Consider the following 13,409-nt stretch of genomic DNA (forward strand, 5'->3'; position numbering starts at 1 on the left):
AACAGACATACCCCTGCCTGACTTTGGCTGGGCTCCAGAGTCTGAGGCTGGACTGGCAGGTACCTCTCCTCAGGGGACCTCCACGCATACCCCAGCAGGAAGATCCCATCGGGGGCTCCCCATAAGAACTCACCAGGGAGCGTTGATCATAGCTCATCCTCCCCAGAGACATGACGCTGCTCTTTCGGGAGCCCAGGGCCACCAGCATGGGGTCCGGCTGCAGTGAGAGTCGGGGGGCAGGTCCCATGGCCCCAGCAGGACCTAGGTGCCCACCCAGCGGGAGACTGGGGTCCAGGTGCCCATTGGGGGTCATGGGGATTGGGCAGAGCTTGGGATCTGGAGGAGTGAGATGGAAACAGAGGAAGGGACAGAAGGCAGAGAGGACAGAACAAGAGCAAGGGAGGCACAAGACAAACAAACAAGGAAGGAGCAGAAATGGAGAGCTTTTCTGAGGAGGCTTCCTCTACCAGGAAGTCTTCCTGGTTGCACCCCAACACAGCACCTCCCCTCCGCTCTGCCTGCAGGGCTCTCAGCTTTATTTAGGTATGTGTGGACACCTTGCCTTCCGTGCTCAGGAGCAGCCTGGAGCCTTACTGCCATGCCCACTGTGGGAAACCAGGCAGGGACTGCCCACCCCGGTTACTAAGAAAGACACTGGGCTAGGTTTGGGAGACACTTGTTCCAAGCTGCCCGGTGGTGCCAGGCAGGACCAGAACATAGGCCGAGACCTGAGACCCTGAGGCAGTAACCAAGGGGCCCTACTGTGTGGAGGGATGTGGCCGGCTGCAGCTACCCTTGTACCTAGAATCCCAGGGGTCTGTGGATGTCACTGACCTCTTTTTGAGATTTCACATTTCTTCTAATTATGAAGGTAGATAAAAAACCATAGAGAAGTAGCAGTCCCTGAGCCTGGGCTTGAGGGGAAGTCAGACACTGTCCCCTCTTGGATCTGGGAGGAAGGCTCTTGGCCCTGTAGGTGACAAGCAAGGGCCTGTTTACCTCCGCTGCTGTCCAGGCCTTCCTGGAGCTTGTCAAACTCCTCCATGTTGGATGAGCTCTGGTCCTCGTCCGAGTAGGAGCGATTGGCATCACCCTGGGAGAGCGTCCCTCATGTTAGAACGCAGATCAGCCCAGCTCCTCCCTTCCCAGCTCCCTCCTGAATTTTTCCATGGGTGTTTCCACCGCCATTTTACAGATGGGAAAACTGTTGGAAAAGGGGAATGAGATGCTAAAGGACCCTAGGCCACAAAGCCAACTCTGCCTGACTGCACCCATCCCCAGAGCCTCAGGGGATGCAGGAAGCAGGGCCCAGAGCCCCTGATCTTAGGGGATTTCGAATCTCAGAGATGGAGAAGCCTAGTCCTACAGCCCTTGGGGAGAACAGGGATCGCAGATGCAGTATCTACTTGCATGCTTCCTATGATGAAGAGCTCACCACCTCATCAGTAACCCCCTCCTTTGGGGATAGGTTACCTGCCAGACAACTCAGGAGGTCGAGACCAACCTGGCTAACATGGTGTAACCCCGTTTCTACTAAAATACAAAAAATTAGCCGGGTGTGATGGAGCGCGCCTGTAATCCCAGCTACTCTAGAGGCTGAGACAGGAGAATCGCTTGAACCCAGGAGGTGGAGGTTGCAGTGAGCTGAGATGGCGCCATTGCACTACAGATTGGACAACAAAAGCAAAACTCCGTCTCCAAAAAAAAAGAAGTTTGAATTGCAGCCCCTCCCCCACCCAGGCCACCTCACTCTTGCCCAGTCTTTTGCATGCCCTGTGGGGGTGCCTCTGCTGCCAAGACCACAGTCACCTCCGCCTGGAAGCCCTCCACCAGGATAGCCACCAGCAGATTGAAGAGCACATAGTTCCCGAAGGTCATGAGGGCGACAAAGTAGAGGGAGGCCCAGGGGGAGGTGGAGGCCATGCCATTGTAGAGAACGACGTTCCAGTCCTCCTGGGTAAGGATCTGTCGAGGAGATACAGTCAGCCCTGGGGCACCCCTAGTCCAGGCATACGCGCTACAGGGAGGCGTGAGGGCTGTCAATCCCTGCCCCTCCCCGGCCAACTGTCCCATTGCTTCCCCAACACACACGGACACACAGCAGCCCCTAACCTGGAACACGGTGACGATGGCCCACAGCAGAGAGTCGAAGTTCTTCCTGTCGGGGACCGTGTCTCCGGTGTCTGTGCGGAGGCTGAACTTGCAGCCAAAAATGTGCATCCCAAGGATGCTGGGGAAAGGATGGGAGTGGCTCATCAGACTCATATGCACCAAACCGCCCATCCACCTTGTTTCATTCTCAGTCAACTCAGTAAAATGCGGGGCAGGGGGAATCCGGGCAGTGTTGGTCCAACTTTAAAGAGGTGAACACTGAGGCTTGGGTGGTCATGCTTGCTGAGAGCTACAGGGGATTGAGGGACAGTGTCAGGCTTCACACCCAGGTCCAGGTGGCTTTTGTCCAGAGAAGCACAGAGAACCACATTCCCCAGGCTCCCCCGCACAGCCCCAGCAAGCCCTGAGGTGTGGCCCCCAGCAGGGTGGGCTCACCTGAAGATGAAGATGAAGAGCATGAGCAGCATGCAGAAGGTGGCCACGTTGTCCATGGTCTTCATGAGCACCACGAGCTGGCGCCGCAGGGCAGGCATGAAACGCACCAGCTTCAGCACACGCAGCAGCCGGAAGGTCCGCAGCACTGACAGCCCACCGTCCGCCTGCCCCACGATCTCCCAGATGCTGCGGCCCAGCAGGGCAGGCCCGGGGAGCAGGAGAAGGGAGCAATAGAAGACCGCAGGAAGAGGAAGACAGAGGGAGAAGGGAAAACAGAAACACAGAGCTTCCATTCATCTGCCCATCCATCCATCCAGCAAATATGTTGGATGCTGCTCCATGCCATGGGTGTTGAGAGCAAATTCTGACGTGCATGATGTATCATATTGTTTGCTGTGAGCGGCAGCAAGGAAAACCTAGTCAGCCCCCCAAAGTGGAAAACTGCCCCCCAAAGCGGAAAACTGCTCAATGCATGATAAAGCAGTAACTAATATGAATATGTCTCACACCAGATGATTTAGTTGTTTGATCACAGGATACGTGACTCTTTCCTTTGTTCCTTCGTAAAGAGTGCTTCCTAGTTTATCTTTAACCTCTAGTAAACATACACTAGCTACCTTGTTAGTTCACTTTTAACCTATGAAAGAACAGAGCATCCGCTTGTAAAACTTATCACTGGAAAGTAAAGGATAAGTACGTGGGTCAGAGTCTGCTCTGGGCTCTCAGTTGGAAATGCTGTGAGACCCCCAATCGCCCACCTTTTACTTTCTATCTCTGTGTCTGTTTCTTAATTCATTCAGTGCTGCCTGGGTTGGGGTCTCCATGGCTGAGCTGGTCTCAGCAATGTGAGCTAATCAGGGGCTCTTCACCTGGAGTCTGTGAACCACCACCCCCACAAGAAGTCTCTGGCTAGAATCCAGGAGGTCCATGGTTATCACTGTCCTCTTTTTGAGATTTAACATGTCTTTTGGTTATAAATGTAAACAACAAGCCACAGAGAATTAGCAGTACCTATGGCTTTGTGGCAATCAAAGTAACTGAAGTCTTCACGTCACGTGATAGTGGATGCAGCTGTTTCTCAATATTATTTATGCCCATCCCTTCCTTGGAATGACGGTCATCACAGACCTGCTGCTAGATCATGCTATTTAACGCATAAATAGGTTGCTAAATCACAGACGTTTGACTATTTTGATCAGTTTCAGGATAATGGGTTTCCACTGCCATCTTATGTCCTTTATATGCTGGCTGGGGTCTCCCCGTTGAATCTCCCCCCGAGCCCCTGGGCTGCCGGGTCGGTTGGGGGAGGGGTACCTGATGATGACGATGATGCTGTCGAAAATGTTGTAGGGGTTGCGTAGGTAGTCGAAGAGCCCAAATGCAGCCAGCTTCAGGATCATCTCCAGTGCAAACATGCTGGTGAACACCACGTTGCAGATCTCCAGGATGTTGGTCAGCTCCTCCGGCTGTGGGGCATCGGGGTGGGAATGGAGACCCAGTCAGGTCAGAAGGCAGCTGTGGATCCCCTCTGTGTCCCACCCTGACTGTGTCACCCTGGCAGGCAGGTGTCCTCACCACAGCTCAGTCTCCCCACTGCCCCATGCACAATGCCCTGCGGCCTCTCAACTCTGCCACCTCAGGGTCCTGAGAGGTCTGCTGAGATAGTGAGGGTTGGGAGAACCCCACAGGGCTGACCTTCCACAGATTTGGAAATGGGCCTTGTAGTGCATCATGAGGGGAGTGTTCTGATACCCATTTTACAGATGAGGAAACTGAGGCTCGGAGGCCAGCCTGAGATCAAACGGCTAAGACACAGAGCAGGACAGGAACACAGGACAGGCGTCACTAGAAACTTCCCATTTGCTCAAGACCCTAACCCATTTAGCAAGCATGTAGCACGTGCCAGGAACTGTTCTATGCATTTTACAGACGTCACTTCACTTAGCCCTTCACAAGACCCCATCTGCAGCCAGGCAAGGAAGCAGGTTCACAGGAGGCCAGACCCTTGTCTGAGGCCACAGAGCTGACAAGTGGTGAAGCCAGGATTTGAACCCAGGCAGCCTGGCTCCAAGACTCCTGCCCTTAATCCCTGCCCATGCAGAACTTCTCTCTCCCCTTCCCAGCAATGGCCATCTCAGGACCAAAGGTGGCTGGGGACATCGTGCCCCATGAAAGGGGAATGGACACCACGCACCTGCTGCATGACACAGAGCACCGTGGTGGCTCTTAGCTAGCCCAGCAGCTCTCTGAAGAGCTCATTCAGACCCAGGGAGGTTAAGGCACCTGCCTGAAATCACCAGCTGGTTAGAGGGAGACTAGCTCCCTCCCCCAACAGCCACAGAGCCTCCCTCTGCTCTCAGAGCTGTTTACCCTGGTGTTTAGCTGATGCCCTGCAAATGGACTGTCCAAAGAACCCCGGTGTTTAAAGCAGGTCCCACTAGAGGCTACGACAGGGGGTAGTGGGGGAAGCTGGAGGGGTCCAGGCCTGGTTTGGACATTAAGTGGCTCTGTGGCTCTGGACAAGTCACTTCCCCCTCCTCTGGGATTTCGTTTCCTTATCCATAAAACCAGGGGGTTGAGTGAATGAACGAATTCATCAGAGCCTCTCCCCTTCGGCTCACAGAGCTCCAGCTCCATCTCTCCCCTCCACTGCTCCCTGGGACTGCTAAAGTGACGGTGTGTGCTCACCGTGGTGCCCGGCCATCCCTGCCTGAATCACAGAGAAGGACGGGCAGCACCATTGTTCAGACCTGATTTGACACCCAACACAAGTTAGCCTCTCTGTTTTACAGATGAGGAAACTAAGGCTGGGGAAACTGGGACGGAAATGACTTGTTCAGAGCCACCCAGCAAGGACGTAGCAGGATGTGGCAGGGCAAGGCAGGGCACTGAACCAAGCTGGACTCCAAACTGCTCTCCCATTACACCACACAGGGACCAAAGCCAAACTCATTCATTCATTCATTCATTCATTCATTCCCGCATGCCTGCCACAGATCTGAACCACATGATGTGTTGGGCTCGTGCTACCCAGGTGGGCAGTGGTGAAAGAGTCAGGGCACTGTCTCTGCCTTTGAGAAGCTCATGCTCTGGTAGCAAAACCCAGTAAACCAAGTTAACAAACCAAGCCGGTGTGTGCTGATGCCAGGAAAGCAGGGGGTGGCTAAGGGAACGCTGCTACTGGGATCAGGAGGCAGCAACATCTCAGCAGAGACCTAAAGGCTAAGAGAGAGCCAGCACCAGGGAGCAGAGAAAGGAGTGCAGTCGGAGGCCCCATCAGGATCACAGGCTGGGAGGTGGAAGAGCTGAGGACCCCCAGGGAGCCGCAAGGACCTGACTCTGACTTCAGGTGAATTAAAAGGAGAAAGAAAACAAATAAATAAATAAATAAATAACAACCCAGGCACCGGCCTCCAGCCTGGTGCCTGGGAAACCTGATAAAACTGCCAGCTCCTCTCAAGCCCAGGTGAAAGGAGAAGGTCCATTTCCATCTGTAATTACATTTGACTCAAGAAATGGTTCCAAAAGAGGAGTGGGACCCTGAGAGGGACCCTCGGTGGGGAAGGCTGAGGCCCAGCACCCCTGGCTGAGCCAGGACCCAGAACGCTGCTCAGAGCCAGCAATTTGCCAGCCCAGCCAGCGATGTCTGCGGAGATGAAACTGTAGGCGCTGACACTTCGCGCTGACGATCAGCTGGCTCCGGCCGCACGCCCCACACACGCATCCCCACCGGGGACGTGGGGGACCACTGCCATCCAAAAGGTCACTCCTCGCCTCCTCCTCCCTCACAGCAGATGTTTCTCCATTCAGTGCACCTGTTAATCTTTTTCTAATGGATCATCCATCACTCCTGCAAGCATTTCTCTGGGACAGAGACACACAGATGAATACAGACACAGCAAGTGGGAGCCCAAGGAGGGAGGAGACATGGAGAGGGAGGGGCAGAGATGGACAGAGACGGACAGACAGACGGATACAGGCAAGGGAGTGAAGGGCAAAGATGGGGCATGGAGAGACGGAGACACAGAGAGAGGAAGGCAGGGACACGGACATGAAGTAGGACCAGGACGATGAAGCAGTGACACCTGGGAGTCAGAGATACAGCCAGAAAGAGACACAGAAAGAGCAGACAGAGAGACAAGCAGACAGATAGACAGACAGATGGCAGAAAGGTCGCTGGAGGTGGTGAAGACCACCCAGTGAAGGCAGAGGTGCTAAGGGACTAAAAACCCCCAGTTTAGCCAGAGGAAGGAGGTGGTGGGCAGTGGTGGGTGCCTGCAAGCCCCTGCCTGATGTGGGCTCGGATGGCACCAGGCTGCCCAGCCTCTGCCATTTCTGCAGGTGTAGATAAGGGTGTGCAGAGGTCAGCTGGTCCCCAGAAGCCCTCCAGCCCAGCACCCTCCCCATCATCATAATGGCAGCTAGCGTTGATGAAGCCCCTCCCATGGGCCAGGTGTGCTGAGCACGCTCCTTGCATTATCTCCTCTCAGCCTCAAGCCCTATATTGTTCCCATTTTACAGAGAGAGAGCCTGAGACTCAAAGAGAACTGCCTGCCAGGTCATGGCCAGGCTGTGGTGAAGTCAGATCTCAAACCCAGGTCTCCCCACTCTGGCCACATCCCCACCTCCATGGCCCAGGTGCCTTCACCCACCCCACTTTTCTGATGAGGCTCTAGTTCAGCACAGATGTGTCCCTTATCTTCAAGCATCCCAGAGCTCCCCACTGCCCTAAGGATAAAACTGGCCCCAAGGTCCTCCTGAATGAACAGCCCTCCTGGCTTCCTGCACTGTCTGCCCTGCTCCCTGTATACATCCTTCTCGAGGACTCAGGGTCCTTTGGGGAGGATGCCTGTGCTCCTGGTCTCTGTACTTGTCCCTCTGTCTTACTGATAAACTCCTAGTTATCCTTCAGGATCCATCCCCAGTGTCACCACCTCCAGGGAGCCTTCCATGACTGCAGTCCATGTCGGTGTCTCTCTCCCTTGGGCCCCTATAGAGCTGGAATGTCAGCCACTAAGCCACCCTATCCTTTACTTTCCAGAGTCACCTCAGACCTGGTTGGCGGTGACTTGGCAGGACAGAGGCTACTGAAGGGAGAGTAAAGCCAGCTTTGATCCAGCCACTGATTCAGAGGTCCTGAATGCAGTCCCCTAGTAGCTGGGGCCAGAGTCTATGCCCAGGCCTGGGGTCAGCCCTACCCAAGAGTCTCCCTGCACCCTGCTCTGCTGCCCACACAGCCCAGCTCTCTGTTTTTTGTTCTCCAACTTGGTGGCTAGCCTCCAGCTCCAGGACACAATGAGGCTGCAGGGCAGCCCTGCCCAGCTCAGGAGGAGTCAGGGTCTGCCCCGGAGTGTGCAGGAGAGAGAGAAGCTGAGACAGGCGCTGCTCCTAGGAGCAATGCCTTCCTCCAGTTCAACTGTCCACACTGACCTCAACCGCTGGGAGCCTAGCTCTGTTGCTGCTCACCCTGGCGCATTGGACAAGCCATCTACCTCACTTAGCCTCAGTTTCCCCATCTGCCCAGTGGGGATAAGATGCTCCCCCAGCCTGGCCCACAAGGCTGCCAGAGGATCACACCAGGAGGAGCTGTGATGCTATGACAGCAGCAATGATGAAGGAGAAGCCTGGCCGCCACAGCTGACCTGTCCCACCTGCCTGCCACACAGCCGGGGCTACCCAGGGGGTGGGCATTTCAGCCCCATTTCCCCACTTCCTGAGTCACACACAGGCCTCTGCCTGGCCGACCCCCCACTTCACCCATCATCTCCTTGGAGGCCCGGCGCTGCAAGAAACAGTGTCCGCTGCCACGAGGAACCTGAATGAGCCAGCTGCTGTCTGGGCAATACCCCCATGATTTCAGCCGCAGTGCCCACCCTAAAGGATTGGGCACCTGCAATCTAACCTGTCATTCGAGCACTCCATGACCATGCCCTGGGGTCACCCTGCCCTACTTCCCAGTGTCACACCCTCCCCTCCTGCCTCTCAGTGACACAGAGCTCCCTGCCAGCCAGCATGGGGTATGGGGCAGGGGCCCCCATGCCACCTCCCCTGCAGGAGAAGGGTTCCGGGATTTCACTCGCCCTCTCCTCCCCTCCTCCTCTCTCTGCACCCCCCTTGGAAGCCCTGGGCCACCTCTTCTGCGAGCGCCACCTCAGACAGGGCTGCTCAAAATAAACATGGGGGCGGATCATTTCCCGCAGAGCAGTGTCTGGGAGCCGAGGGAATGGAGCAAAAATACCAGCGGGGCCCACAGTCAGGTCCCGCACACAGCCCAGGCGACCACGGCTGCCACTGGAGCTGCTTTATAAAGAACATTTCAGAGATTCTTCCTCCCCCACACTCTTACTTTAATTAATTTTTTGAGGCTCCAGACAGAGGATGGAAAACGCACCCAGGGAGGGTGGCATGAGGCTCAAACAAGACCCCGAAGCAGTGATCATCAGTGAGCACCTACTAAGAGCCAGGTTCGCAATGCAGTCAACCCTCTTAGCCACTGTGTTGGGGCAGGGGTGCCAGGTGAGTAAGCCAAGGGCTGCACTCCCGGCCACCCTGCCAGTCAACAGCAGAACCAGGATTGGTTTGTTTGGCTGGTTTGGAATGTTTTGTTTGTTTTGACACAGGGTCTCACTCTGTTGCCCAGGCTGGAATGCAGTGGCACAATCACCCATCACTGCAGCCTCAAATTCCTGGGTCCAAGCAAACCTCCCACCTCAGCCTCCTGAGTAGCTGAGATTACAGACATGCACCACCACACCTAGCTAATTTTTTTTTTTATTTTCTGCAGAGACGGGGCCCCATTCTGTTGCCCAGGCTGGTCTTGAACTCCTGGGCTCAAGTGAACCTCTTGCCATGGCCTTCCAAAGTGCTGGTTTTACAGGCAGGAGTCACCAAACCCAACCAGAACCAGGATTGAAACCCAAACATTGTGTGATCTATTTGCCTCTCTGAGCAGTGGCTTCCAAGGGCACGAGACAAGTGAGGTGATAACACCTGCCTTGAGGGTGGCTGGACCCACCAGCCACCATGCCGGCTCAGGGCAGGACCTGTTAGTAGGTGCTCAGTAAATGGTGCCTGTCCTATAAGGGAAAGGCACCTGCTTAGTAGATGAGGAAATCAGGTGGGCCCTGTGACCAGGCAGGAGACACACAGTGGGAACAGCCTGTCATCTCTCAGCCTGATGAGGGAGCCACGTGAAGCCTGCTACTCTCAGAAGATGCTCCACCTGGCTGGGCACAGTGGCTCACGCCTGTAATCCCAGCACTGTGGGAGACCAAGGCAGGCAGATCACCTGAGGTCAGGAGTTCAAGAGCAGTCTGGCCAACGTAGTGAAATCCTATCTCTACTAAAAATAGAAAAATCAGCCAGACATGGTGGCTCACACCTGTAACCCCAGCTACTTGGGAGGCTGAGGCAGGAGAATTGTTTGAAACCGGGAGGCGGAGGTTGCAGTGAGCCAAGATCACGCCACTGCACCCCAGCCTGGATGACAGAGTGAAACTCTTGTCTCAAAAGAAAAAAAAAAAGAAAAAAGAAAAGAAAAGAAAAAAGAAAGAAGAGGCTCCACCAGATTCGCAGTTGGAAAGCTTGCTCGGATGGATGTGGCAGGAGGGAGGGAGGATAGGTCAGAGCAGACTCTAAGGAGGCTTGGGCAGGGACCATGGCCTGGTCTGAGGCTGGACCTGCCCTGGCCGTAGTGTCTCCATGGATGTGGCAGGTGAAAAGGCAGGGACCAGCCTGGCAAAGAGGCCTCTGAAAACAGCCCTAATGAGTAGCATCTGCCAATTTCCATGGTGTAAATACTCCCTCCATGGCCAATTTCAAGCTCCCAACTCTTTCATCCTTGGCTTGCAAAAGTCCTGAGTGTTTGGAAATTGGCTCTCACCAGCCGGCTCCAGCAAGCCCCTGGCAAGGACAGTGCCGAGGCTCAAGTGTGGCAGGCTGTGCAGGCCCCCTCGATGCTGCCCCACTTGGATGGAGACTGGAGCCACCCCCATAGCACTAATGCCCTGTGGGGCTTTCTGCAGGAATGCTGCTCCTCTCCAGGCCTGGGTCAGGTGCTGACCAGAGGCTGGACACTAAGCAAGGGGGTTCTGGGAACCCTGTCTCACCAGCTTTCCTCCTGCAGAGAGCCCTCCTGCCAGCCCTCTCCAGAGACCTTTTTAATTAAGCCGGAATGGCTGGCAAACCAGTAGCTCTGAACAGAGTGTCACGGCGTCCCCAGGGGCCCCATTTAGGTAAATTGAATGGAGCCTGTGCTTGGTGAACTAACAAAGAAGGAGGTGCGAGTGCACCCCGTGGGGTGTGAGTGCGGCAGGCAGGGCCTCCACAGGAGGAAGGCCATAGGGAAGCAAAGAAAATGTCGAAATCCAAGCCCTCCCGGGGTGTCAGTCTTGCTGCAGAAAGAAATGGGTTCAAACCTGGCCCCCAGCTGGTGGTGGGACCTCAGGCCAGTGACGTCCCCCCACTGGGCCTCAGGGTTAGGTGGGGCCAGCTGCTACGTGGGAGCCCTTGCAGAGCTGGGGAGTGGGTTCAGGGAGCCACCTCATTCAGGGGCTGGTGGACAGCAAGAGCCAGAAAATGGTGGTTTTTGGCAAGACTAGACCTACCATCCAGGCTGCATCCCTGGCTGGGGCCTGAGGGCTGAGGCATCTGTGCTAACCCCTCGGCCCGTCCCTCCTGTGTCGCCACAGAGGCCCTGCTCTCCTCACACACGTCCTCCCAAAGCTGTCCCCTCCCCGTCAGCCCTCTGGGGCTGTATGGGGTGGAGTCACTGGATGGGACAGGACACGCTGGCCTGGTGAAGGGCCGTTGTGGCCGAGACAAAGGGCCTTGAGGGTGGTGGAAAGGTCTGGATTTTGCCCCGAGGGCAATGAAGAACAATAGAAGTTTTGAAGCAGGGAAGAGCCCACCCAGACTGGCCCTCTGGAAAAATCATCCCAGCTGCTTGGGGGAGAAGGGACAGAAGGGCCCCAGTGGCCAGGCTTGGTGGCACATTCCTACAGTCCCAGCTACTTGGGAGGCATAAAAGGAAGGATCACTTGATCTCGCCACTGCACTCCAGCCTGGGCGGCAGAGCAAGACCCTGTCTCTTTAAAAACAAAACAAAACAAAACAAAAAACACGTTAGTTTGTTTGTGTGTTTTTTAAAAGAAGGGCTCAGGTGGAGAGGTGAGGAGTAGAAGTCAGATTTGCAGGAACTGGCAGTGGACGCGCTGTGGCTGCCTTGGTGTCCAGGCTGAGCAGCTTAGGAAGGAAAGAGCCCCCAAGAGCCCAGTCCTAGCCAGCTTCGCTCGGTCACTCATCATTCGTTCAGCAGACACCCGAGCCCTTCCCTCCTCTGAGCTTGGCCCTGGCTGGGTGCTAAGGTCTCGTGGATGAACTGGACCCAGCTCAGGCCGGCACTTCTCGGAAAACACACAAACCCAGGCAGGGCCTGGGCAGGGTCCTGGGGCCCCCGCGCCTCCCCTGCAGGCCCTCCCGGCCTTGCTGCACTGGCCTGCTCGTGGTGCTCGATGCCCATGCTGACGGTGTTGACCAGGATGGCCATCATGATGCCACGGTTGAAGTACTTGCTGTCCACGATGCCGCGAAGCTTGGCTCGCGTCTCCCGCCACACATCCCCACACAGCCGGACCGCCCCATCCGCCTGCTCCTCTTCCTCCTCCTCCTCCTCCTCCTTCCCCAGTTCCGAGGAGGCTCCATCCTCGATGCCCCGGGCCCCGTCCCCATCCGCCTCGTCCTCGCCGCCAGCGGATCCTCCAGAGCCTGAGCCCTCCTGGCCCGAGTCAGTGCTACCCAGGCCCGAGGGCCGCCGGCTGGACTCATGCTGGCAGCAAGGGCAGCTGGCAGGGTCAGAGGTCAGCGTGGCGGGGATGGGCTGCACCAGGGTGTGGGGCGTTGCGTCCAGGGGGTTATGTCGTGGGCACAGTTCTGAAAAGCAAACCAGAGGGAGCGTGGGTAGAGTCAGCACCTACATCAGGCCCAATCCAGCCTGGGACACATCCCTCCTGAGTGCATGTGGCTCCCAGACCCACAGGTCTGCCTGGAACCAGCCGGCCCAGCCTGGAGGGGTGCGGGGGGGGGTCCCTGGGGAAGTGGTTGCAGCTCTCTGGGCTTTGTCTGCCCCTGTGTAGAAGTGGGGACAGAAGCACCCACTGTGCAGGCTGTGGGAGGATTCTCCCCATTAAGGCACGTGATGGGCCCAGCACAGTGTAGGCAAGCAACTATGCTGACTGGCCATCCCTCCCGACCCGGGCCCTAGGTCAGCATGGAACAGACCCAGAGCCCAGTCATGTGGCCTGGGAACTAGATTCTGAAAGAGCCAGGCCAATGTGGGGGCGGCCCGCCTTAGAGTTGGTCATGGTGCCTGTATAGCAGGTGGGGAGGTGGAGTGGGGGAGGGGATGAGGTGTGTTCCCCATGGAGGGGAGGAGGCATGAAGCCCTGGGTGGGGGGCAGAGCCTTACTCCAGAAGCCTCTGGGACTTCCCTCCACACAAGGGGTGGAGGTGGCGGCAGAGGGCAGGAAGGGCCGCTGGAAAGAGGGGACTTCATCTGTTTGCTGCCCGGGAATCACAGGAGAAGCCAGGGCTGGCCCTGGACTGGGTTCTGTGATCAGTGAACCATCTCAAAGAGGTGTCAGAGAGGCCTCTCTCTGTGGGGTTTAATTTCTTCTTCGTGTTTTCCTATGTATTCCTAGAATAAACACATTTGCTTGTGTAAGCCAAAAAAGTAACATGAAAGGGAAAGAAAAGCATGTCATGCCTGCCCTTCATTTCCACACTTGCCTCCAGAGGCCTCCTGAGCCCTGGATAGGCACCCCTGGCGTACTCACGCCTCTGGAGTCGGGGCGGGCAGCCAGGAA

General features: G+C 56.2%; 1 protein-coding gene across 7 annotated transcripts in view; it reads right to left on the reverse strand.

Annotated features, from left to right (window-relative positions):
• CACNA1I (calcium voltage-gated channel subunit alpha1 I) overlaps positions 1-13,409 on the reverse strand; it is a 159,152-nt gene that overhangs the window by 29,386 nt on the left and 116,357 nt on the right. For all 7 annotated transcript variants that reach the window (XM_074391037.1, XM_074391038.1, XM_039463219.2 and 4 more), the window contains 7 exons: positions 12,044-12,477; positions 3,862-4,013; positions 2,548-2,733; positions 2,113-2,230; positions 1,810-1,965; positions 1,000-1,093; positions 134-336 (listed from right to left, as the gene is read on the reverse strand). In XM_074391037.1, coding sequence (XP_074247138.1) covers positions 134-336; positions 1,000-1,093; positions 1,810-1,965; positions 2,113-2,230; positions 2,548-2,733; positions 3,862-4,013; positions 12,044-12,477 — 1,343 coding nt within the window. The remainder of the gene's footprint in view (positions 1-133; positions 337-999; positions 1,094-1,809; positions 1,966-2,112; positions 2,231-2,547; positions 2,734-3,861; positions 4,014-12,043; positions 12,478-13,409) is intronic.

Source organism: Saimiri boliviensis, chromosome 21 (assembly GCF_048565385.1).
Source record: "Saimiri boliviensis isolate mSaiBol1 chromosome 21, mSaiBol1.pri, whole genome shotgun sequence".
Classification (NCBI taxonomy): domain Eukaryota; kingdom Metazoa; phylum Chordata; class Mammalia; order Primates; family Cebidae; genus Saimiri; species Saimiri boliviensis.